The sequence below is a fragment of the Pterocles gutturalis genome, unplaced genomic scaffold (assembly GCF_000699245.1).
Source record: "Pterocles gutturalis isolate BGI_N339 unplaced genomic scaffold, ASM69924v1 scaffold10238, whole genome shotgun sequence".
In the NCBI taxonomy this organism is placed as follows: domain Eukaryota; kingdom Metazoa; phylum Chordata; class Aves; order Pterocliformes; family Pteroclidae; genus Pterocles; species Pterocles gutturalis.
This window is the reverse complement of record NW_010125628.1, coordinates 1-25676: the sequence shown is the minus strand read 5'-3', so window position 1 is coordinate 25676 and position 25676 is coordinate 1. Positions and strand designations below refer to the sequence as shown.

General features: G+C 36.8%; 1 protein-coding gene across 1 annotated transcript in view; it reads right to left on the bottom strand.

Moving 5' to 3' along the window:
• HSD17B4 (hydroxysteroid (17-beta) dehydrogenase 4) overlaps positions 1 to 23613 on the bottom strand; it is a gene marked incomplete at its 3' end in the record, with an annotated part of 43654 nt that extends 20041 nt beyond the window's left edge. The window contains exons 1-15 of the mRNA XM_010078640.1: positions 23586 to 23613; positions 23251 to 23304; positions 19263 to 19370; positions 18677 to 18736; positions 17609 to 17630; positions 17449 to 17495; positions 16581 to 16665; positions 15607 to 15794; positions 13133 to 13224; positions 12510 to 12534; positions 10750 to 10878; positions 3284 to 3390; positions 2364 to 2597; positions 1829 to 1880; positions 495 to 566 (exon numbers count right to left, since the gene is read on the bottom strand). Of these exons, the coding sequence (XP_010076942.1) occupies positions 495 to 566; positions 1829 to 1880; positions 2364 to 2597; positions 3284 to 3390; positions 10750 to 10878; positions 12510 to 12534; positions 13133 to 13224; positions 15607 to 15794; positions 16581 to 16665; positions 17449 to 17495; positions 17609 to 17630; positions 18677 to 18736; positions 19263 to 19370; positions 23251 to 23304; positions 23586 to 23613 (1303 nt within the window). The remainder of the gene's footprint in view (positions 1 to 494; positions 567 to 1828; positions 1881 to 2363; positions 2598 to 3283; positions 3391 to 10749; positions 10879 to 12509; positions 12535 to 13132; positions 13225 to 15606; positions 15795 to 16580; positions 16666 to 17448; positions 17496 to 17608; positions 17631 to 18676; positions 18737 to 19262; positions 19371 to 23250; positions 23305 to 23585) is intronic.
• Between the last annotated feature and the right edge of the window lie 2063 nt (positions 23614 to 25676).

Here is a 25676-nt window from a genome sequence, read left to right as displayed (position 1 = left end):
GACACAAAAAAAGAACACAGGACATGCTCCTAAAGATGGCTGCTTTGCAGATGAGTCTGCACAACATACACATATGACTAACCCATAGCAAAACTATCCCACAAAACACATGGACACACGTGCATACATACCCTTGCTGAAGAGCAGCAGAATCTAACACAGCAGCCTTCACACAGGACTAAGCATTATTATATTCAAGAACTTTGTTCAGTTTGCATACTACACTATTCTACCTACATCGGAAGGAACCAAACCTTTTCTGAAATCTTGTCCCAACGAGAGTGTTCTTATTTCAGTACATTAACTGCCTACGAAGAATTACACTATACGTTTGCACAGGTATTGCTAATTACCTTGTTTGTCAGCTGTCAATGAGAATTAATAAGCTAACAGGTTTTTACTGTGGAAAGGCTGGCAGTTGTTGGTACAGATAGTTAAAAACTAAGCTTGTCAAATTTTACTGCATCCCGTCCAAAAATTACAAACCTTCTTACCATCTATAAGCAAGACTGCTCCTGATCCCTTGTCAAGAACATCAGCAACAGTTGAAACAGAAGTTAACTGTCCTGTAAGAAAAGAACATATACATGTTGTAAGGTCTTGCTTCAGGAGTGAAGCCCACAGATCACTCTTTACTCTTACCTACTAAGAATAATAATGGTGATAATAATCATAGTAATAGTCATAGTAAACATTGTCATGATTATAATAAAATAAGAATTTATTTAACATCTGAGAATCTTTGCAAATCTTGGTTTGTAGATGTAAGAATTTTTTTTAATAGAATCTTGATATAGTTTATAAATTCAGAGCTAAACACAAGTCACATATCAGACTCAAACACATCACTAACTTCAAAGATAGCTCCAATCACGTAAGAATTGTCCACAGATTTCAAGAGGGCTGAGACAAATACAGTTCTACAAAAGAGAAGCTCAGCTCAGGGGCTGGGCCTGTGGGTTTACAAAGTTTATAAAGAGGTTATTGCTCTAGAGATATGTAACCATATATGTTTACACAATCAGCCTACGGAATGGAAAAACAAAAAGCTTTATTGTGTCTTGGCAATCCACTACATTAACTTAAAAGAGGTTTGATAATTAAAAACTTTCACACATCTCCTTTTGGTTTTGACAAGAAATTATGCCATTTATCTGTGGCTTGCAAGATTTTGTTTTTCCCTCCTACACTCTGGAAAAGTTCATTTTTAAAAACTACTACTGAAGAAACATGCATGCATGCATATCCTGAATGAGACTAATAAACACCTCTCAAGTGGTATAATCTGGAAAAACATAGCCTCCTGTGAAATGAGCTTGGTAGTGCAGTAACTACTATCTTGAGAACTTTGAGAGGAAGAAAACTAATTGTTTTTTAGCCTGTTGTCACCTGTTCACTGAGATGTCCATTCCTCCTTCACATACACAACTTAAATCTTATCCTCTTAAAGGCACACAGATGCAACCAATGTTGAAGCATTTTTAGCTAAATATCCTAAAAGTTCCATAATACAACCTTACAGAAAGAATTAAAAGTTCCTCTAGTTAGTATCAAATTATATGAGTAATACACCAGCATGTAGTGTTTTTGTTCACTATCAAAGATTAGGCATGATTTTACTAAGCATACTATAAAAAAGTAAAACCTGATACCACCAAGACAGAGTTTCAGAATTCCTTCAATAACAGGTTGCCTCTCTTCTCCCCCATCCCTTTTACAAAGAATATGCAAAAAATCCAGTTGCACAGCCTCACTATTTCAATTTATCATATGGCTACAGGAACTGTTGTCATAGTGAAAAGCAAATCAGCAACACACAAGGACTGACCTGAGGTTGGTAATGGTTTATACAGTTCCAGATATTGCTCACCATGCAGCATCTATGTAAAGAAAGGCAGCACTATAACTATAATATTGATATATTCTACTGCTTCCTCCATCACAAGTGCAAGGAAATATGCAGTTATTTTAGAAAGTGTTCAGAACAAACAAAAATAAGAAAAAAACTTTTGGGTTTTCTGTTTTGTTTTTTTTCCAATTTCATCCTCAACAAAGTATTTTCAAATAAAGTTTTAAACTTTTGAGGTTTAATAAAAGCATAGTGAACACAATTAAAAAGTAATTAAATTAATTAAATTTGTTTATTAAAATTTAACAAAACCTTGATTGTTCATACCATCTTAGGGAAGATACAGGTTATACAAGTGAAGTACACGAATAATTTCCTAGGCTGTAAGAATACAAAACACTGCATTTTCCTTTTCTAGAATAAAGGGAACTTATTAGTATTACAAACATATAATTAAAGTAATCTTATAATTATATAAAGCACAAATGGAATTAGATGTTTAACCCTTACATACCTTTGCAAGATCAATATTTAGTCCTGGAAGAGAAGGAACACCACCAAACATGGAAGTCTGAGCAGGAATTACTCCAAAGCTAGGTAAACAACAGAAGTCTTCACTTCCTTCAAAGAGAAATTTTAGGTGATCTGGATCCTTAGTTGACATTCCCACACCAAGGGCATATAGAATAGGCTCTAAGTGAGTATATTTATACACGTTGGTAGCCAATTCTCGGCCAATAATGCTTGCCTGGAAATTAAAAGTCAGTACAAAATAAAACTTAAAAATATTTAATATTGCACTTGCATGCTTTCTATAATTCTCATATCAAACAATATTCCCATCTGAGCATCTCCCTTATAGTCACATGTAAACATAAAGTATGAGCAATTAATATACCATAAAAAATTAATGTATTTGTTGCAGTACAAGCAACTCTAATGTAATGTATTATATCTTGCTGCAAGCAATTTGCTTCAAGTAGTACAACTTCATGCAGCTCTACTCCCAGCAATGCATAAGAATTTTCTTAAAACAAACCACAAATGAAACAATTAGCACTGTAATAAGACTGAAACAAGGAAAAGTTATCTGTCTATAGAGAAGGAGCCAGAGCAAAATCATGTTGCCCAACAAGACCTGTCCTCTGCCCCTTTTCTGAACAATACCCTAACTAAAGAGGCTTTCAGTACTTATGAGCACTTGCATTCTGCATTATTGAGTCTATTTAGTCTTAAGTTTTACCATAATCAAGAAAAATAAAGAGTGGAGTCTGGAAATGTTTCTTATTCTGCTTCCTCATTTCACAGTTTAAAACACGCCTTTCTTTTTGCAGAAAGCAAGCCAGAGCAGAAAGAAGCTGATCAGCAACAGAAGTCTCTCTTCTCAAGGTTTTCAGCTAATTTTGAGTGCATATGGTAGACAGAGGGACTTACCATGTCAACAGATGATGAGACCACTGACCCAGAGCTTGTTGAATTGATAGAAACATTCCCTTGAGACTCTATCTGACTTAGAGCATCATTCAATACACTTATGGACTCTAGAAAAATTAGTTGAAACAAAATCACTTATAAATAGCCATAAATTAGATGCTCCAGTTAGACACACAATAAACAAGCCAACAAATAAGATACAGCCTGGTACTTCTCAATTCATTTTTGAACACAGGAAACAAACATCTGCAAACTGAGCATAGTGCTGCATTTTACAGGCACCTACACAACAGTTGATGACAAGTGATCTCTACACCAGTTCCATCAGTTCTGCACAAAGCAGTCAACCTATCTAATCCAAGCACCTGAAACACAACTGGTGCCATATACCACCATTCAAGCCAAGAGGAATGCATCAGTAAATACTTTGTTTTATTCCCTGAACCACAGTGTCAAGATAATAACGAGCATTACATTTCAACTGTCTCAAAAGTAAACATCTGAAAATTAGCGCTGCTTTTTTTATATTGAAAATTATTTGCAATACAAGTAACAGGTCTCATCGCCTGGCAGTTACCCTCTTTCCCAAGTCATATAAGTAAAGAAATATGTCTGAGGCTTGAGCAATGCCAAGATTACAAGAAAGAAGATGCACAGCTCAGATACAGAACTCAGCTATGGTAAAGACATGCGTTCAAGAATAACTTGCTTGTTGAAGGTCAACATGGCTAAAACCAGTATTAAACATTCATGTGTTGAAAGAATCAAACAAAAAGTGGTGAGAAACATGCACAGAAAAATTTAAAGTTTATAAGTGGAGTACAAAATCATCACTTAACTACTTTTACCTTGGAGCCGCTCACTTCTGCTTCAAAACCCCTATACCCACACTGACTTGCACTGTAGCTCAGACTCATACTGTGCTGCTCTATTTCACAACATTGCCTGCAAGGGAGCTGCATACCCTCCTCTTGAACAATCTTGATTTCTTGCTTCCCTTTCGCACTGCCAGAATCATCATAATGTTTTATTTATGGCCTGAACCTCATGAAGAAAAAAGAGCATATACGAAACACAGATTTGTTTTCACCTCCTGCTAAAGACAAGCTTTATCTTTGGGCACAAGCGCTGACATAACATGACACGAGATTATGACATTTACATATCGTGAATATGTACAAAATGAGATTTTTAACTTAAAAGAACACTTTAAAAGGTAATCGCTTTTATCCCTTTTTTTCATTCATTAAATGAAAGAAGGAAAAGCAATACTGAGCTGCTGGGAGAAGCAACAGACTGTTTCTACCTTTCTTGCATCAACCAAAGAAAGGCTTTCACATTGCTTTAAACTCTTTAAGGGAAAATACAGCTCTGATCTCCAAGCAAATCTAAATATTTCCTCAACTTTACACGTCCACAACCCATTTCCATGCAGTAACATAATTATCATTCTTAATGGTGAAATCTGAAAAGAAGATTACCAAAATATATTTTACGCGCAATGACATCATTAATACAAACAGTATAAAAACAACCTGTAATTTAATAATGGTGCAGAACACGACAATCTCCTTTTCAAGGAGTCTTTCTTCCAGAATATATTATATGACTGGACTCTCAACTTTGTGAGCTAGCTAGTGTGTGGCTGAACACTAAGGAGATGTGGTGTTGTTCACCTTTAACATCAAAGGCCTTAACAAAATTGTTTTTTTTAAACTTTGGCCTACTGCTATATCTGTAATCAGGACAGCACTTGATCTGGATCATTCTAGAATCATTTAGTAACACTTTTATTGATTTTTAAAGCATAGGCATGCAGAAAAGGGTGTCTTTAAGGATGGAATGTTCTTTCAAGGACTCCTGGGTTAATTACTTTATCTTTGACAGACATCAACTGCGTGAGATATGTCCACAGTTCTAGGACCAAATTTATAGAGAGGTATCAGTAGAAAGTATATGTTATGATTTATGTTTCGAGGTGGTATTCATCCTTTAATATCAAAGCTACTTTTAAGATGTTGCCTCCTTAGATTGCCTGAAAAGTTTAAGCTATTAGAATATAATTAAATGTAGGCAGCAAAGCTTTTTTTTTTTTTTTTTCCCTAATAAAGAAAGGGAGAAAAAAATGTAATTTTGTTTCTTCCTTCTGAACTACTACGTTACAGAACTTCCAGTTAAGAACTCCAGGCAACTGAAATGTCTCAACATATTAATTTATTTCAGTCTTCACTATTCTTCTGCTGCCTGGCACAAAAAACTGAACTAGTATAGCATTAGATTTAGAGTGATATTCTAGCAGCTGAACAGATACCAATCCTTCACCTTCAATGAAAGAGTAAATTAGACTACTGCATTAAATACAAAGGTTATGATCAAATACATTGCTATGAGCTAACAGATTGACAAAAAAGAAAGACAAAACATTACAAAATCACTGATACGTTTTGACACTGATAAGGATGGTTTCAACAGTCTTCATTTTGCAATCATTTTGAATACCGAAAAATTAAAGAGATGGGGAGGGAAGCACAGAGTGGTACATGAGTTTTCAGTCATGTAAACACATAGGGATGTTTCAGCACTAGACTTATGACAATTTGTAGTTTTTAATAAATGACTACACAAGCTGAGTAAACCTCTAAGATCCAAGAAGTAGCTCGAGGGATATAACTCTGTCAGAAACAAACCCAGTAGGAATCCTTTCCATTAATATAATTATTTTAAATACTGATTTTGGGGTATTTTAATTACCTGTTATACTATCAGTGAACTCTAAAACCTTAAATGTTCACTACCCAAGCATGGTCTGCTATTACAGAGCAAATGATTAGCAGATAGCAGGAAAAGATCAACCTGAAGAGCAAAGGTTGAAAATAGTGACTGCAAAGTCTGACTCTTTCCAAAAGTATTTCTCTCACTTTCCAGTTAGGGAACACTGCACGTGAACCATACTCCTTAACTGTTGAGGAAATGCCACCACTGTTTAAACTCTTTTTAAACATATATGAAGAAAGCTGAAATTGAAGGGGGAACAGTTTTGTTCTTATGCATAATTTTTCTTTATATACACACAAAATATACATGCATACATACACACACACCTTCTACGTGCTTTATGCTGATCTGCTCTATACCAGAGATAAGCTTTTGCAATGTGCTAAAAATGAGCCATACTCAAGTTGTTTTCTGTATCTTGACAGCTTCTAAGAGAATTAAAAATGCATGTGAACATAAGGGCAGACTACAGACCTCTAAGATACTAGACTTAGCTCAAAGTGGGTCGTATCTTCACAACTGAGGGGGGAATCGGGACAGAGAGAGATTGCCTCATACAGGTAACAGGCATAATTAATTCTGTTTTCTTAGATAACAACACAACCAAACATACCAACCTGTGCAATACATACTATGGAATGCTCTATAGTACACAATCTGCAAGACAGGGAAAGTTGTCTTCCACCTATCTCACAACTCCACTTGATTTCTCCCTTTACATAACAGGAAGAATTGAACTAGGACACAAGAGCAAGGAGTGCACTGTGGACTCAAGGGCTACTGGATCTAGCTTTGTCTGAGAGGGAATACAAGGAGACAACATGCCAACATTCAGTGCCATTTTCAACTGTGATCTACTGCACATGCACCACACATTCAGAAGCTTCCGTATCACATTTAATTTGGTTTTTCTGATTATGCACAGGCACAAGAGCCCAGGACCTCTCAGTATCTCAAAACATGGAATCATGTTACCATGACAAATATGTCAGCTCAGTAGATCCAGCTGCAAAGGAGAGCCTGAGTAATTCTCTTCTAGTACTAGTTAAGCCAAGTCACATTATCCTGCAATTGCTATTGCCTAAGGGCATACAGGGAGCCTGTTACAGAGACTCAATGTAAATTGATTGTGTCCTAACCTTAAGGCTCTTGATTATGCCCTGTTTATCTTCTTGAAAGATTTCTATTTTGTTCTGAAGTGGTATAAAGTAAGCTAAAACTATTGTTTCAGTTTAATCATTAGTAAGAAAACATCATCATCATCATGCATGACTTAAGTCACTGCAGATTCACTGCTGCTTCGGAGGCAGTGACATTTTCATATTGCTTTAACTAGATAGTTACCTTTCAGTCCTGGTAAAGGGAATGTAGCAAAATACACACTAGCAAAACTACATCTTCCACTTCTTCAACTTTCTAAGGCCTAAATTCTCACACAGCTTCAAAAAAAAAAAAAAAAAAAAAAGCTGGTTGTTCTAGGATTTTTCTGATGTTAAAAAGACATCATGTAGTGAATGCACAAGTAATCATGTCTTTAGCTAGTTAACATGACTATCCCTGAAACTGTAGGGGAGGGAGAACAAAGGAAGTGCCAGAAGTTCTCCAAGTTCATCAAGGACTAAGTTTAGGAAATAACTCCAGAGAACATTCAAAGACACCTGAGGAAAGTGAAAAGGCAGGCATAGTCAGTTACACCACTGACTGTGTCAGATAGCTTTTGGGGTGAGGGGAAGTGTCTGTGCAGTGGTGGTGTTGTGCAGTGTGGTCTTTTGCGCACAATCAGCAGCTGCACGTCTAGAAAGATGTAAGGCAACTACCAAGAAAGACTGCTTTACTGAGCATACTATCACAACCTCTGGAAAACTTCTATGAGGTACTGAATTAACATCAATTGCTAAATCAAGTGACAATTATCTATTTCCTATTAATTAAAATTGCACAAACCCTATAAAATCATATTCTGGTACACAAGGAAGAGTTTTTTAGCTTGATTCAGTTTATCTGCCAAGAGAACAGGTTAAGTCTACAACCTGAAGAAGTGCTTAAAAAAAGTCAGAAAAGATGGAAAGAAAAATTTGGATCTTTTTAAACTGTTTTTAATAAAAAAGAATTCAGTGTTTTAATTTCTTAAAAAAACACTGCTAAAATATAAAGATGAGCCTGTACTTCCATTTAGTCTTCCAGAGTTCAGCATCTCCAGCAGAATGACCTTAGCTAAAATGGGCAAATATGACTGTGCTCTAGTTAAACATCAAATAGGTGCTTTGCTAGGCAGGGCTCTAAATGCATGATCACACAGACATTACATATGGAGCATTTAATTTATTTATCTCTAAGAGAATGGCTTCCCCCTATGCTTGCAAAAAAGAGAATCCAAAGTAACAAAAAAAGAAGAGTAAAACATAAATCCAAGTATTCAGTTACGTATGATTGTTACACATGTAAAAAAAATTACTTTCAAAACAACCCTAACCTGCTTTTTTTGCAACCTAGAAGGAATAAATTCAAACTGCTCTTATCAGTATGCCCAAATAATTAAACAAGATCAACATCTCTGATTATGGTATTTTCTACTATATTACAAGCAAACACTTTATCTAATTGGTATTTTTTATAATTATACATAATGGTTAGTACATGATTGCTCATGTAAGAATTCAAATTACTGAAATTAATGAAATCTCAGAGTTTTAATTTGCAGATATTAGGTATTGTAGATTTTCATTTTTAATGCAAGCGCTCTAATTGGTTTCCCTTTTTTAACAGTTGAATTCTTTCAAGCAATAAGGTGGAGACTTTAACAGCATTCTTTTAATATAGAACTGAAAATTCTATTCAGCTAACTTCTTCAGAATTTCAGTTTTCATTCAGCCTGGCAGTACCTGTAACTTAGATTTAGAAACTCATATGCATTTGGAAATGGGACCTCTGTAAGCCAAAGATCAGTGAAAACAGTCATTAAGGTGATATAGAACTACTGTATGGCTGGTTACATTCCTCTACCAAGATCTGAGGCAAAGGACAAAGTGTTTTCTATTCTGGTTTAGGCACCTAAAAATATATACATAAGGTTTTAACAAAATGTCCTAATGGATTTCAGGACTGTCCTGGTTTTGTCTGGGATAGAGTTAGCTTTCTTCATAGTAGCTAGTATAAGGCTATGTTTTGGATTTGTGCTGTGAAGAATGTTGATAACATACTGATGTTTTCAGTTGTTGCCAGGCAATATTTTCATTAAGCCAAGGACTATTCAACTTCCTATGCTTTCTTAGTGTGCAGATGCAGGAGAAGCTAGGAGGGAGCACAGCCCCAATTACTGGCTTAGGATTCGACCTTGAGACCCTAGTTGGCCAATGGTATATTGCATATAACACACACCATAACCTGTATATTGTGAGGATCCGTCTGGAAGCTTGCTTTCCAGCTCTTGAGCTTTTCTGTCTCTTCTAGGATTACCATCTTGGGACTTTCTCTGCTCTGGGATTGTTAGATGGGAAGAGGCTTGGCCTTGGTCATGGGGTGGTAAGCAGCTGCACTGTGTATCACTCATTTGTATACTTCTATATTATCATTACTATTTTCAATGTTATTGTATTTCAGTTATTAAATTATTCTTATCTCAACCCACAAGTCTCTTTTCCCTTTACCCCTTTAATTCTCTCCCCCACTTCCAGAAAGGGGATTGGGGGGGGGATGGGGGAGTGAGTGAGCAGCTGCATGGTATTCGTACCAACTGGCTTAAACTACAACAAGGACCAACAGCTTAAACATCTACTGTGTACCTAAGTATCTCTGAAAATCAACTGGCATTGTACGTAAGGATGCCTCTTTCCCTTTTTTCATCCTCCAAACACTTAAATGCTGGCATTTCCTAATTTGACAAATACTCAGTCTTTGACCTAAATAATGACATGCATAATAACAAAACAACCATCAGTGGTACTAAGCACATGTAACTTACACTAACAAGCTAAACATAACATCTTGAGAAATCTTGGAAAGCAGTCAGGAAAATTAGTCCGTATGGTTCCTTTATGAACTATGGCAACTATGGATCTAAATAAAGAGAGGCACAAGAGAACAAAGAGAAAGCCTGGAAGAAGAAAGAGAAGCAAGTATGGCAGCAGGAAAGATCAGAGTCATTTTGCCTTAAAAAAAAAGAAAAGAAAAAAAATAAAGAAGGAACAAAGAAAGCAGACAAAGCATTGGAAGAGACAGTCTTCTTGGTCACCAGCTAAGAGGGTAGTAAGGAAGAACTTCTTTGCTGTGTTATACCAAATAGCTTAACCAGAGAGATTTTTGGTATGGAAATGTCTACCAAAAACCAAGATTCCAGGACTGAAAAGAAAATACAATCTCTCTATTGCACTGCTACTACCTGTATGTAGGCACAAGCAAATAAAACACTACCATTAATGTGCCTGTAATACATAAAATTACAGTGATGTCACTTCCCTAGAAACTCTTAAAAAATACTAAACTGTCTTAATTCTATAGGAAAGAACACAATGAAGTTTCCTTAAAGAGATCTGACTGTACTGGAACAGAAAATGATTAATGTTACATGTTTACAAAAGAATTCACAGGTTTCGCAGACTTTTGAAGCAAGGTTTCAGCAATGACTGACAAGAAAGCGTTCTCGTCTAAGCTTTGCATGCCCAAACTACCCACATTATCAGAGTCTCATTTACCTTGTATACTTCTGGGTTTGCTGGCATTATCAAAATCACAGACATTCTCCCATTTCTCTCTCACTGCTTCAGGAGTCATTGGTTGATTCTTTCCTCTGACAATAGCACCCAAGGATCGCTCCCAGCGCACTAATGGGAAACATGAGTCAGAGAATTCCAATGACAGAAAGAAACTTTTAGCTTCTTTAGATCACATTCATGTAGGCCTCTACTTTCAAGACGGTGCAAGAAAGGAAAGGCTGCAAGTACTCCAGTTTAACTCGATATAGCTTCAACCTGGACTAAAAGGGCTCACTGCTTTTAACTAGTATTTAGAAAATGAATAGCACTGGTTTTAAATTTCATTAAAGCCACTACAGACTGACTGCTCTCTAAAATATTACATGAGTTTTAGGATTGTTAAAAGTTGTAGCTAGTATGTATCTACAGACATTCTCTTCTGACATCATGTTGGCTACAAATGCTTAGGAATCCTCTGAAAGTCTTGGAAAACTATAGGGAAAATGTGAAAAACACTTGCTGTCTATGAAAGAATGTTAATACCAGTAGCCAGCATCTCCAAATGGTCCCTGCAGTTGTATTTTAATACGATAACTTGAGAGAAACTGGTAAGGCTAATGTGAAATCAGTTCTGGAAGGATACAGACTTCTTGGATTGCAACTAATCCTTAATCTGTCTTGTTGGTTTTGCTCTTAATTAGCAATAAACAATGAATAAGGCCATACTCAATCCTCACTAACAACCTGGTTTCATTTCAAAGACTTCATCAGCAGGCATTATAATAATGAACAAATGGTATTTTCTTTTGACCAGAGAGGAGAAGCCACAGATTTTCAGCTGTATTAAAACTCAGCTCCTTGTGGAAGCCAACAGGAGGTTTTATGCTGCTGCCCCAATCTGTTTAATCTGTTTAATACACTACCTCGGAAAAGCTATTCTGGTGCTATCAGAACATTTAGAGTTAGTTAGAAATTTAGAAAATCTTTATCAAGTGAGCAAAAAAATGTTTGGGAAGAAGGGGGAACCACTTCTTGAATTAACAGCCCTACTTCCAACCCACTGGTGATATTCACATAGGCTTGAAGTCCTTGAACAGTTCAGGAAAATAATGCTGGTATTAGATTTAACATATTTATGAAAAAAGTCGAGACATTTCACACACTGAACTAAGTTTTCCAAGTCGTAAGCCCTTAGTATTGTCTGTGAGTCTTCTTTACGTTCATATTTAAGCTAGTTATTGGAGTTACTCAAGAAAAAAGCTAGCATTGCTACTGGTTGTTAAGATGGCTAATTGCCTCAACATGTTAATGTATGTCACTAGTATTTTTATAGAAGTATAAATAAAGGTGGAAAGCAACTAAAAAGCAGCATGTTTACCAGCATGTGCTACTTTTATACCACAAAAAATAGAAGTTATCAAGTAAAGGCAGCAATGTATACTTAGCACCAAAAATGGAGATTCTTCTTGACTCAATTATACCCTTGGAATCCACAAGTTAAGGTTACTTAGGCAGATTTTCAGTTACTATTCGTCAGCTCAAAAGCATAACAAAGCACATACCTAAGTTACCAGTTTCCCCCATGCGTAGTGAAATTTGTGACACTTACTTAAAATCAGCAGTCTCCTCAGAACCCTAAGCTTTTGCTAATCTCTCCCTGAATATAAATGTCTCGAGCAGAGGTTAATTGCAAAGACAATTTGTACAGTTCTGTTGTCAATTAAAAAAACAAAATCAATCCTGCAACAAAAAGTACTTACATTTTCCAATCCACCCAGCTCCTACCTGCCAAGAAAAAAAGAAAATTGTCAGCTTACCACGTTACAAAACAAAGTTTTGGTAACATAGGGAAACAACACTTCAGAAGAAACTCAGCATCATAAGTTTCTCTACTCGTTGTATTTAACAGTTTAGTTAAGCACTGGAATGTGAGCAACATAAAACTCTAAGAGAAGGATAACAGCTTCCATCCAATTTATGGCCTAGCAGTTTGATGACAATACATACAATGTATTCCATAACTAAGTAGTTCATGCTTCCTGCAAATGGCTTTCTGTGTTTGAATGATTTAGACAACACAAACTTATTTTGAAGTAGTTGCTTTAGTACCTTTTCAAATTGATAAGGATACAATAAGATTTGTAACAATCAAATCAGTAGTATTTTGAGCACACATCAGAATTTGACAAGGTTATTACTGCCTGATGTACTTGTCATATGTAGCAAGACAGGGTCAACATGTCTTCTGTCTGTGCTGAGTATGTAGTATCTCACATGATAATTCAGTTTCAGCAAAAAAGTTAAGACTGGACAGGCTAAAGCAAATGGCTGATTGCAGGGAAAGTGGCAAAGAGGGGAAAGAAAATGAAAATCAAAAAGTTACCTCAAACAGACCGCCATTCTCCGCACAGCTTTCGTGGCAAAGCCAAACAACTAAGGGAGCAACATACTCCGGTTTGAAAGCATCGACCAGATCTAGAGCAAATTGGAGGGAGGAATCATAAAATATAAATGCTGTATGGTTTCATCAAATTATTCTTACTCTAACATTTTCTGATTAACAGCAGAGCCAGGTAGAATTTAACCAATAGTGTTCTGCCATGAAAAGAAAGGACAAATGAAATGAAACATTTGAAGATTCATTAAATATAAATAACTGATGAGATACGTGTATGTCTCCAAACCGAATGACACTGGTTCTTGACCAGACAGATGACAGTCTGTCTAAATGTTGAGAAAACTGTTAACATGCAAACTGTAAAGCCAGGTACCTTCCTGAATTTCCATGTGACAAGAAGCCTGAAACAAGGACAAGCCAGCTAGACATAATTCTGATGGAGATGTACCTCAGCAATTTCCCTTTTAATTTGCTTGTCAGTTATAAAGAAAATAAAATGTTAAAAGAATTGCAGCTTTTGAATATTTGAGAAACATTCCACTCAGAAATGCCAGTATTTCCAAATGAGACACCAGGAATTATTTTTGCTGAACTGATATATCAGTTTTATTCTTGGATTTTCATTGTCATCTGGCACAAGAAAAAATTATCTGAAAATGGAGGTGTTGTCATGGAGCAGAGTGTGGTTGTCCAGGCAGGTCTTACCACGTATTCTGTCCACTTTCTGAAAAGAAAAATTAACTTTAATTTCCTTTTTCAGCCTTTAGAATATGATTCTTTCAACAGCAATAGATACATAGCTATTTTTCAGCTAAAGGTCAGCAAGCATTCTCAAATATACCCTGACAGATGAAGAGCTGGGAAAGTTTAGCATTACAGTTTCTTCTTTAATAGCCAAGCCGAAGTAACAGAAGCTCATTTTTAGAAGTTCCACAAAGGTAAAAGGAAAATGAACATCATTTAATATGGCCTTTTGTAAGTGCATAACAAAAGCCTTAGGCTTTTCTAAAGTATCCCACTTTATGCCACACACCATAAATTAGCACTAGACTGTTGTCACTAATGCTATCAATCCACTATTGAGTGAATTTAAAAATAGGTGGCAGAAGTTTAAAAAAAACCAGACAAAGGACACACAGTACATTTAGAGTTCTAGCAAGAACTAAGTGGGTGAAGTTGAACAAACACAACAGTGGCAAGGCTAAAGTGCAGTTGCTTGCTGACATGTAAAAATGAACAGGAAAGTACTGACTAAGATAGCAAGGATAATATGATAAGACATATGATTTTCACGTTCTGGTGTCCAAACCTTTTAAGAGTATTTGAAAAACTGGACAGGGAACGAGGTAAGAAATTAGTGGTCAGAGCTGTAACTATCTTGTAGGGGAAACCAGAGGATCTCACTCTTCTGAAAATTACTAAGAAGAAAAATTAGAAGGTGGTTTTACCACCCTTTGTAAATACTGTCAGGAAATTCCAGCTACTGAACTCCACTTTACTCTTCAGGAACTCAGGACTACAAGCTTAATGTATTTGACTCTTCTGTAAATAAAGTGCAACAATTCCCTGGAACCTACAACTTACAGAAGTGCCAGACTTCCTGATCACTTGGATAATTTAGACCTAAACCAGGATACTTTACACAGAACTTAATCAGTCAAACAAAATCATGCATTCAATCCTTGCATAACTATATAAAACATATTATTCTTCAGTATCTTGTATATCAGTCCCCATCACTAGGGAAAAGAAGGGTGGGAAGAAAATGAAAAAGGTTAATTCTGTAAGACTTTCTCAGAACAACTTCTTTTTATAGGCTTTTTTTTTTCCAAATGCTTTTTGTTACTTCTGGTCATTTGGCAAATTAGTCACTTTATTTATCCTAAATTTACACTTTACACACAGCTATCTCCTACAACTTTCTTTATGTTGACTCCCAAATGCAGTGCTCTGTTAAAACATGTTCAAGCATTTGAAGATTAATAACTGTGCAATAAATAAAAAACACAATATATCAGGCAACTCAGTTCATTATTATCTCCTGCTGATCACAGAACAAAAAAGTACGAGCATGACGGTTGGTGCAAAAAATGGTATTTTGCAATTAGACAATATCTTAACAAGTGCAGACACCTCATGCATGTACCTGATTCCACATCTGACGACACAAACAAGCCTTTCCACTACAGTAGAGGGATCTTCGAAGAGACTATAATAAAAGAGCCTGGCCACATGAAATTACTTTTGTGAATTACAAAAATTGCTTATCTTGTGGCAGAAAATAATTCCTTACAACAGACAAAGTAACTGTGTTGATGGTTCAGAGACAAAAAGACAGTAGGAGTAATAAATTAGCAGTGTCTGAAGTGTGTAAGATTTGCATTTTCTAAGAGATAGGAAAGTTAGCTGTGCTTCTATTAACTGAAAAATATCAGTACATGTAGACTTTAATGATTCACCTTGTGGCATTACAGTCTGGGTCAGTCTGGATCCAGCAGTAGGAGCAATTGTGTTGCAGTGGATGTTATACTTCCGGCCTTCAATTGCAATTGTGTTTGAAAGACCCAAAAGGCCAAGTTTTGCAGCACTGTAGTTTGCCTGACCAAAGTTTCCATATATTCCAGCGGCTGAGGAAGTCATAATTATTCTTAGGAAAGAGGAGGAAAAAAAAAAAAAAAAGGCAGGAAAGAAAAAGTTAAATTATTTCTTCAAGTTGTTTAAATCTACACAACAGCATTTCACCGTGTATTCTGCCTGCTGATCTCTTTCCTTATCCTTACAGTTCAACTCCCTGGATGACAATAAATGTCAGCTTGATCCCAGAATGACAAAGAAGCTCACACAGCTTTCAACATGTGGGTATGGTTGTTAAGATTAACACAACCATGTCAGTGTTTTGATAAGAAAAAAACAACAAAAGTGAAAAAACTTCAGGGTTTGAATTCACTGTACTCTTTCAGTTAACAGTAGCATATCCCAAAACAGAATAAGAACACTACCACAACTTCTAAGACAAATACATTAATCCAAAGGGGAAAAAAAACCAAAACAAAACAAAACAAAAAAAAACCAGCCCCAAACAAAAAAAACAAGATCCACAAGCAGAACTTCATTAAGAAGAAGCGCTCAGAGTTGCAGTAACATACAAGTAACAAACATTTCTAACCAGTGCTCATGAAAAGAAATGGTATTTCCATAACTTTACAGCTCCTGCCTAGGATATTTGCATCTACATGGGAAAAACCTTTAAACATTTGTCTGGGGAGGCAGAGGAGGACAGAACTGAAAGGACAAGGGCTTACACATTGGACTGATTTTGTTTCATCCCAGTGACAGCAAAAGAAAAGGATGCAAAACTCCTCCTTCACTGTCAGGATATGAAACAGTCTGCTACACTGTACTGAAAAAGCGAAAAAAAATGACAAATTTTTACCTGCCGAATTTCTGATTTTTCATATGATTCCATGCAGCTCGAGTGACCAGGAAAGATCCCCTCAAATGAATTCTATGAATTATATCTAGGAACAAAATAATGGCGGTTTAATAATTCCAGGATTTCATCTTCCAACTTGAAAAACACCATTTTTTTCCTTTTCATGACAAAAACTGCACTCTCGTCACACTCTCAAACTGTTACTAAAACAGTGGTGGGCTTTTTTTTTTCTTTTTTATAAATCATTTTGAAATGCCTGCCTGACCATACACTGATCATCTCTTCTGCCTCCTGGATGAAGCTCTACTGTATAGAATTCACAGACATCCAAAAATTCCTCCACTTAAGCACAGTCAAACAAGGACTGCAGAAGCTAGACCACCTTTGCAAAAGTTTGCTCAACTGGCTTATCATCACCTACCATCTCACTGAAGGTTCCCCCTGTTCTTCTGTCCCTTGGCTCATCAGCTTTCTTTCCTCTGATGTTAGTTGTGGGTCTTTTAAGCCTGTTTAGCATTCAGCCAAGCAGTGCTGGCACTAGGAATTCACTCTGCTCACAAAAACTATTGTGTGTTTATTTACATGGCTCTTTTTGTATTCCACTCAGCAACTAGGAGTGGCTGCTAGAGCCTTTCTTCCCCTTTGGAACTACATACACCTACCATGCACTGCATCACAGATCTGGTTTGCAAGCTGAACACAAGGCAGCTGAACGCAAGCAACTCACCACTAAGCTTTCAGAGCAAAAGATAACTCTCTGAACTGACACAGACAGCCTTCCTCACCTTCTCTTCTTCCCTGTACCAATGAGAGGGATGTACCGTTCATCTTTCACATAGAAAATACTTTTTAAAAGGTATCAACTTACCCCAATCTTCATCACTTATCCGAACAAATGAACGGTCTCTTAGGATCCTAAAATGCATTATCAGGAGAACAAAACAAACAAACAAACATAAGACAAACAGCTGTTTAAGCAAAGTGACATCCCATAATCCCACAGGAAAAAAAACTTCAGGTTTACTCACCCAGCATTGTTTATAACAATATCTGCAAAAAATCAGAAAATAAACTAAGGGAATGCACTGATAAAATTCAAGCTTGTTTCTATTTTTCTCCCACTTCTAAAAATATATATAGACAACCAGACCACTGCACGCATACATCATGTTACTATGCTATAGCTCCTTGTCCTGAAGAGTGGAAATCTACCATTTGACAATAATTAAGGCAAGATAAAATACTTCAGTACAGGCAAGTCTCAGTCTGCCAAAAGAAGAAAGCTTGACAGAGAGGTATAGCTGAGAAGTGCTGGCTACCTGGGAACACAATACCTGCAGGATGCAGCCATCCTGCAGTTTTGCAGCTTGCTTTGAATTCCAGGGTGCCCCGATTACGCAGTTTGTGCCATTATCTTTGTTGCAGTAAGTACAAATGATGACTGGAAGAACCACAGAGTCACAGAGCCACTAGAGGAACCTGGATCACAACAATTTTTTGCCAAATATTTAATTTAATTCCTGTCGGCTTTGATCACATGTACTTTCAGCCATTTAACCCTGAACTAAAATCATACAAACTTCACAATTAAACGGTGGCAATCCAATGGTAAAGAGGAACACTACTTCTTAGACAAAACAGCTCATGGGGTTTTCTTTGTGTGTATGTGTGTGCATGCGTGTTAAAACATTTTGATCTTCACACAGGCAAAACAGCTTCCAAAACATGGCAGAGCACCACTGACTCTTCAACAGCATCACTTATCCTAATTTTATGCAGATAGTTATAACACTTGATGAACTCTGCACTTTGAGACAGAAATTGTTAACAATTACTGAAGTACCAAAATTCTGAAATCAGGAAACAAGACCCATTTATTGAGCTTTAAACTTCTAAAAAGTACCAAAAAGACAGAAAAGTTGCCCATCAGGACTTGAAGTGGAAAGCCCCTGACTTAGGTTTCACTGACTAAAGGCATCAAGGGTTGGCAGGTTCTACTGTTGTCACACTGCACTTCATATACTTCTTGTCAATTGCACTGTTCATAATCACTCTGCACTTTCAAACAAGTTACAACAAGAATTAAGCAACAGTACCTATCCTCCCAAAAGCCTCAAGTGCTGTCTTCACAAGCTTTTCACCATCTTCCACTGAATCTATAAGAAAAAAGCATGAATTTTGAAGTAAAATGAACCAGATGCACTGTACTTCCAGGATATTAACAGATAATTCTATGGAGCTAAGAAAAATAAATTGTCTACAACCCCAACACAAAATAAATTCAAATCTAGACACTATTTGCATATGGCCTAAAGCAAAGCCCACAAAGTAAGTCTAAATGGCACAATGTTTGCCACTGCAAGAAAAACAAGCAGTAAAACAAGAATCACCCATTCCCATTTTGCCTCCAACAACTGCAGATGGACAGTTTCTTACTATTTCAATATCAAGAAAGTATATGGAAAAAAAGGGCACTACTAGCCAAGTATTAATTTAAAAAGCACTTTATGCACTTGCTTTTAGCATCTTTGTCTCCCTATTCCAGGTTACATTCCACCTACTTAATTTATATGGTACTGGCAAGCTAGGAGTAGTCCTTTATTAAGCAGTGTCAACTTTTCATTCAACAGGCCCACTATTCTTATAGATAAAGCATTAAGCTAGTCTAGAAAAATAACATACCATAACTGGGTACTGCTTTCCCTCCTTTTGCTCTGATTTCGTTGACAACTTTGTCAGCAGCTGAGGAGCTCTTGCCATATCCCTTGAAATCACCTCCAAGATCATTCACTGTGCATCACAAAGAAACGTATTTTTCATTGTTAACACTCAGACTTCGTAGTCTCTCTTTATCTCATTATCACACAGGAAGTTATAAGGAATATTAATAAAACTGGCTGCACCTAACTCCAACTGAGAATCTCAGATGATCAGAGAAGAACAGTAGGCCACTTTTTTTTTTAAAGTAGTATAACATACAGTATAATTTTTTTAAAATAACATGGGGAACTTCTTATTTTTCACATCCACCGTGCATTCAACCTGCTTGCCCTGCCCCGGCTACCTCTCTAAGGGTGTTATTGTAGTTCAGAGATTAAGATCAAGATTACATACTAATCACAGGTGATTACTTCTAGTCTCTGGACAAACTGCTATTGCTAATGCATGAACCCTAAACAAGGCTGAGAAGACTTTGTTCTGGTCTCATAAATTAGCTAAAATGTTACTAATAAACTTCACTATAGAACAGAACAAGTGGTCCAAACAAAAGGAGAAGAGCCTGCTCTGAAGCTTCAGACATTCCTCCTGTGGGACAAGAGAGCCACCTGACACAGAGAGCTGCCTTGTTTCCACGCTGCTCTCTGTCCTGGGGTATGCATCATTAATGGTAGCTGCACCGTATGATCCCCACAGTTCGCTGCACTGCTGTCTTTGCATGTCCCACAGTTTCACAGAATTCATCAGGGGAACAAAAACACCCCCCAAAAATCCATACACACATTATATTTGGACAAAGAATTTCCAAAAATAGTAAAAAGTATGTTTCAATGGGTGCAAAATGAAAACGTAAGAAAACCAGAACTGACTGTGGATTTACGTTTTGCTAAACAATCTTTTGCTATGGTGAACTCCAGCTCTGTGCCTTCTAACTTTTCCAGAGTCCTCAAGAAGCCAGTCATAGTGAAATCCACAAAATAAGCAAGATATTCTTTCTGGTCTCAACTATAAACAGCAACTGAAAGTCTGCTGTATCATCACAAAAGGAAACAAAACCATGTTATGACTTTTTTTTTTTTTAACTCTACATGTTAAGAGGAACATAGCTTGCAGGACACGTGACAAAATTTTTCTCTACTACTCAGCCCAAGTCTCATCTGGAATCCTGTTTTCAACTTTGTGTGTAGCACTTTTAAGAGAAATCTGGGAACACTGCAGAAAATCCAAATGAGTAAATGAAAATGTCCAAGCCCAGAAGTCAGCCACGTAAAGAACAGGCAAAAAAAACTCACAAAAACCAAACCAAACCAAAGCCTGAAGCAGGAAGAGTTAAGACAGAACATGATGATATGCTCAAGTACATCAACAGACTGATGCAAAAAAGAAAGGAAACAAAATCTCCAAGCTAAATAGATCAATATCTAACAGTTTGAACATGCAGCCAGGACAATTCAGGTCAGGCATTAGGGAAAATTTCCAAGTGTAGTGAAGCATTAGAATAGGCAACACTGTCAGACTGCTCAGTCTGCAACATCAAAGGTCTTTAATTTGACATTAAAGAAAAGCAAGTCAGGAACAGAACTAGGATTTCTCATCTGTCCTGGGAAAGAAGAGTAGATACAAAAACACTCAGTGTCATTAAGACATTACAACTCTTTACTAAAGACATGCTTATATATGTTTATCCTTCACTTCAGTAGTAATTTGCTGACAAAAGCTTAATTAAATATTTGGGAAAAATTCCAGAGGCAGCAAAGCACCTTAGGCACTAAGAGTTGAAGCAAAAATGAGTACGCAAGAAAGAACAGAGCTATTCTAGGCTTTGAAAACTATAAAATAACTCTGGGAGTGAGATAGAGTAATTAAAAAAAAATTAAAAAAAAACCAAATACCACAACAATGGGTAAATAACATTATTTTTTAAGCTCAAGCTTTACATCTTATAATTTCCAGTTGAAAACATCCAGTAGAAAAGCGCCAGAGACTGCAGCAGTTGTGACAGAGCATGGTTATAGTGTGAACCGAGGATAAGAATTCCTCTAAGGCCATGAGTGTCTTACTAGCAGAGTGCAGAGCAGCAGAGGCAAATCTGTAGGGCAAAAAGTTGGTGCTGAGGGCCTGATATCTACAGTACATGTTTTTAAAAAACGAAACAAAACTAAACAAAACCAACCAACAGTTCATTGCTTGTTACAGCCTGGTGCCACAAACCAAACACATATTTGGAACAATTTAGGTGCCCTGCTAAATTGCACCTTCCAGTTTGGTTCTCAAAGGAACTCCATGCACTTCATGCACTTCAATACCATCCCACAATGCAAACAAAAATACAAATCAGGAGAGACGCTTCAAATGCATGATTATAATCTAAACTAAAACAGCAACACAGAAGAGCCCTCAGGCAGGCAGGCCAAAAAGGAAGAAACTGTAGGGTCTGGACATAATACAGGTTGCAAGATAAAAACAAAGCATTCCCTTCCTCCTGCTTTCAACTTTTCCTGATGAGAAGCATGAAGGAGATGAAGCATGACAAAAATGATGATAGCAGGCAGCCTCTGGATGATAAGAAAAGGGAGACTTCCACCTGGGTCCCACTGTTCAGTTTAACCACACCAATGGCAACTTTCTCAACTGAATATTGTGCACAGAGAGAGATGTGGGACTGAAGAGAAAAAGCTTCCAAGTAGGGTCCCACTGGCATTCCTCCAACTAGAGTATTTGATCACTGTTCTTACAATGTACCTTCATTTCCATAATCTAAAAAAGGGAATTTGTTTTAAAGAGATGTGAGTCTCATCTCTGCTTTAGTTAAAAAAATCCAAATTTTTTACAGAAGTGACTTCTCACCTCTTTGAAGTCAGAATCATAAGAGAACAAGAGTAAGAAAAATAAATAGAAGCATGTAGAGATAATTGCAAAGCACTACTATAAAGAGAAGCAAAGCACTACTGTAAAGGTAAGTGAGATGCAGTTTCCAAAGGGAAACAAGAAGTTTTCCCATACAGAAAGGCAATTTGTAGCTTACTGATTTAGCTATTGTGTAGTAAGGCCAAGAGATAAAGGAGTATCAGCTCTGGTCAGGCAATATACTACATTTTCTTTCAGCTCATTCTGGAAAGTCAGAACACCACTAGATACATAGACCTAATACAATTGAACCTTTGGGCTGCTCTAGTGACCTAATTTTTGTTAAATAAGAACTTGAGATGCAGTATTCATGTTCACAGTAAATAAGGTAAGTATCAAAGGTGGCAACTACCAGAAAAAAAACCTAGATTTTTTTTTTTAAGTTGTCTACACACACAGACTTCTCACATTCAATCAATAAAGTAAAAACAAGCAATTTTTATGGAATTTTGTAAACTGAGATTGCGATATTTATTAGAAAGCTACTAAAACCAGTAAGCAAGTTCTTGTTCACAATCTGCTTAAACCTTTAACCCTGAACTCATCAACAATACCTGTACAAATTCATCCATAGGTGGTCAAATGGCGATGCCAACTGCCAGAGAGTGCCCAAGAATATAATTTAAACTTCAGAATTAGCTTATGATACAGCATTTTGCACAACTAAATATTCCCTGAAGAAGGCTCAACCACACAACTACAAAATTATCAGAAATCCTTTACTGAGAGCTATTTGGCACTGTCACTGAGGCTACTGATACTGTGTTACACTCCAATAACTTCTTTCCTGGGAGAAGGTACTAAAAGATACACATTCACATTTTCAAACAGGCATATTAAAAGTTTCTTAACAGTATTCACCTAAGACAACACCCTCTTTCATAAGAAAATAAAGCTTAGAAGCAAAATTTAAAGAGCAAAAGATAAAAGAGAAAACAATTAAATAACAAAGGTTACTGTGAAAAAGGACATGGACTGTTCAATGTAAGCCATGTAAAAAGGGAAACGTTATTGTCTAGATTAAGTTAGTTAACATAAAACTTACCAACTACTGAAGCTCCTCTTTCAGCAAAAGCCAGAGCATATGCTCTGCCCAAACCTAGATTAAAAAAAAAAAAAAAAAAAAAAAAAAAAGTAAAAAAAAGGAGTCAGTTTGTCTCCTGGATCACAATTCAGAGCAAAAGCTACACAAAGATGAACTGCATGAAGAAAAATGCACCGAACCAACAGAAACACCTTGCATGTTCAAAGCAAAACACTATTTCACCCAGGAGTTAAAAGTTTCACATAAGCTCAAAACATAAAAGCAAACAAACAGATAAATTGCAGACAAACCTCCAGCCAAGAGAAAAAAAAACCACAACATATCCCCGTACTTACTCTTTGTTATTGCACTCAGCAGAACCATAAGGGAAAGCTGCTGCTGAGTTTGTGCTTGTGACAGAAAAAAAGCATTTGTAAGGCAGAAAGTTTAAAGTCTTGATGTAACCTCAAAGAAGGAGGGGATGTCTCAAGTTAATTAATTACATTCTAAGTGTACAAGATACTTCCCTGGTTAAAGATTTGAAGAAGAAACGTAACAAAATTCAACTGTGACTGAAGATGTACAGACAAAACCCCTCCAATTATTTGGATACAAAGGAATCACTTAATATAGTTAACCATGTGCACCCACAGTTTACCTATCATAACAGAAGACTGTCATTTTTGCCTCACATGCAAAAGTTAGACTCTTGCACCTTTTCTCTACCTGAGATTCTAGGTGTGTTATACATTAGTTATTTGTTGTAACAAATTATTTACAGAGATATTATCCATTGTACCTGTTAAAAGTTATTGAAATCAATGATCATGATCCTTTTTTTCCTTCCAAAAGAAGCCAAGATTTGAATGATCAGATGATAAAAGTCAGAAAAAGTTTCTCAGAGTGCAACAGTATCTCTTTGCCCCTCAAAAAAACTCAAAGCTAGCTCTCAGAAAAAACGAATGAAAGAAAATCAGAACTGTTTAGACTGTTTTGAAACACACTAATCTCACACTAACAAATTGTAATTTTTCTTAAGAATCTTATGAGCCTCTGCAATGGAGAATATCACATGGGAGGTGCATATACATCCACTGCTGAGTCCATGAAAACTTCATTTCTGTTTTCAAAAGCCACATAACTGATGTGGCACAAAATCCAGATCATGTTATATGTGCTGGTATTCTCAATTCGCAAGCAAGGACTGAATGTTTAAGAATCAAAACTAATCAATCTTAAAAAAAAAAAAGCTAGAATTGCATAAACATTGAGAGTGCTGTACAACAGGCAGTATTTCACAAGGGATCTGCCTGAAGTGAAAAGAAACTACTGCATTTTTAGTTACTTGTGTATGTGAAAATAGGTCTTACTTGAAAACAAAGTAGTGATCCAGACATTTTAAACAAATTTACAGCTCTGATCTGTTCACTGCTATCCAATTCAAAAATCAATGTTGACAAACAATACTATTAGCAGTACAGTCTAACCACAGTGCTGTAAACTAAATAAAAGCAAAACAAGAAAAAAAAAAAAAAGAAAAATCTGAGTTAACAGGGCTTCCCTTTATCTTGGCTTAATCAATGACTTATCATAAAATTATTGTGAAATAACATATCCAAGGACAGTTTTCTCTGTTAACAAACCATAGTCAGCAGCCTAATACTAGAAGTACAAGGATCACCACACCCACACTTCTGACAAGCAATTTTTGCTCTATGCAGTGATTTTCAGAAACTTTTTTATTGCCAAAGTGTCTTTGTTTTGCTATTACATAAGGTCTTAACCTGTTCTCCAGTGAGACTTGTTATTAAATACAGGTCTGATACAAGCGGAAAAACACCATACAAAGATCTTTCCTTAATCATGCTCAGGTTTGTCACCTTGAGGTGACTTGCGTGGACTGTTCAGTGCTTTCCACAAAATCTCATATTCTTTGTCCCTCTCTTCAAGACATCACATCACCTAAGCCTCCAAAATTACTCCTCCGGCCATGTGATGTCGCGTAAAGAAAGACTAAAACTTCACTGTGGGAAGTCAGAACCTCCTCAGAGGAAGACAGAACAAGATCCTTTAGCAGCCCACCACAACTACAAACTCTGCTTCTCTTGCCCACACTGACAGCTCATATCTTTGCTGGGAGTGCCAGAGCAGGCAAAGGTCAAAGCGTGTAATCAGAAGAAGAAGAAAAACAAATCAAAACAAAAAACAGAAACATTTCCTGGCAAATCCAAGCATTCCACTGCAGAACCACCCACCCGAGACAGGCCAGGCCGGCAGCCCACCAACAGAGAGAGCAGGCCAGCTCTGCTGCCGACAGAAACCTCTCCCCACCCTGCGGCCCTCTCCCGTGCGTCCTCAGGCAGGCTCCCAGGCGCAGGCCAAGGAAGGCAGCCGCAGGCTGGAGGCTGCTTTCTGCAGCAGCGCTGGCACACCGTGTCAAGCCCCCG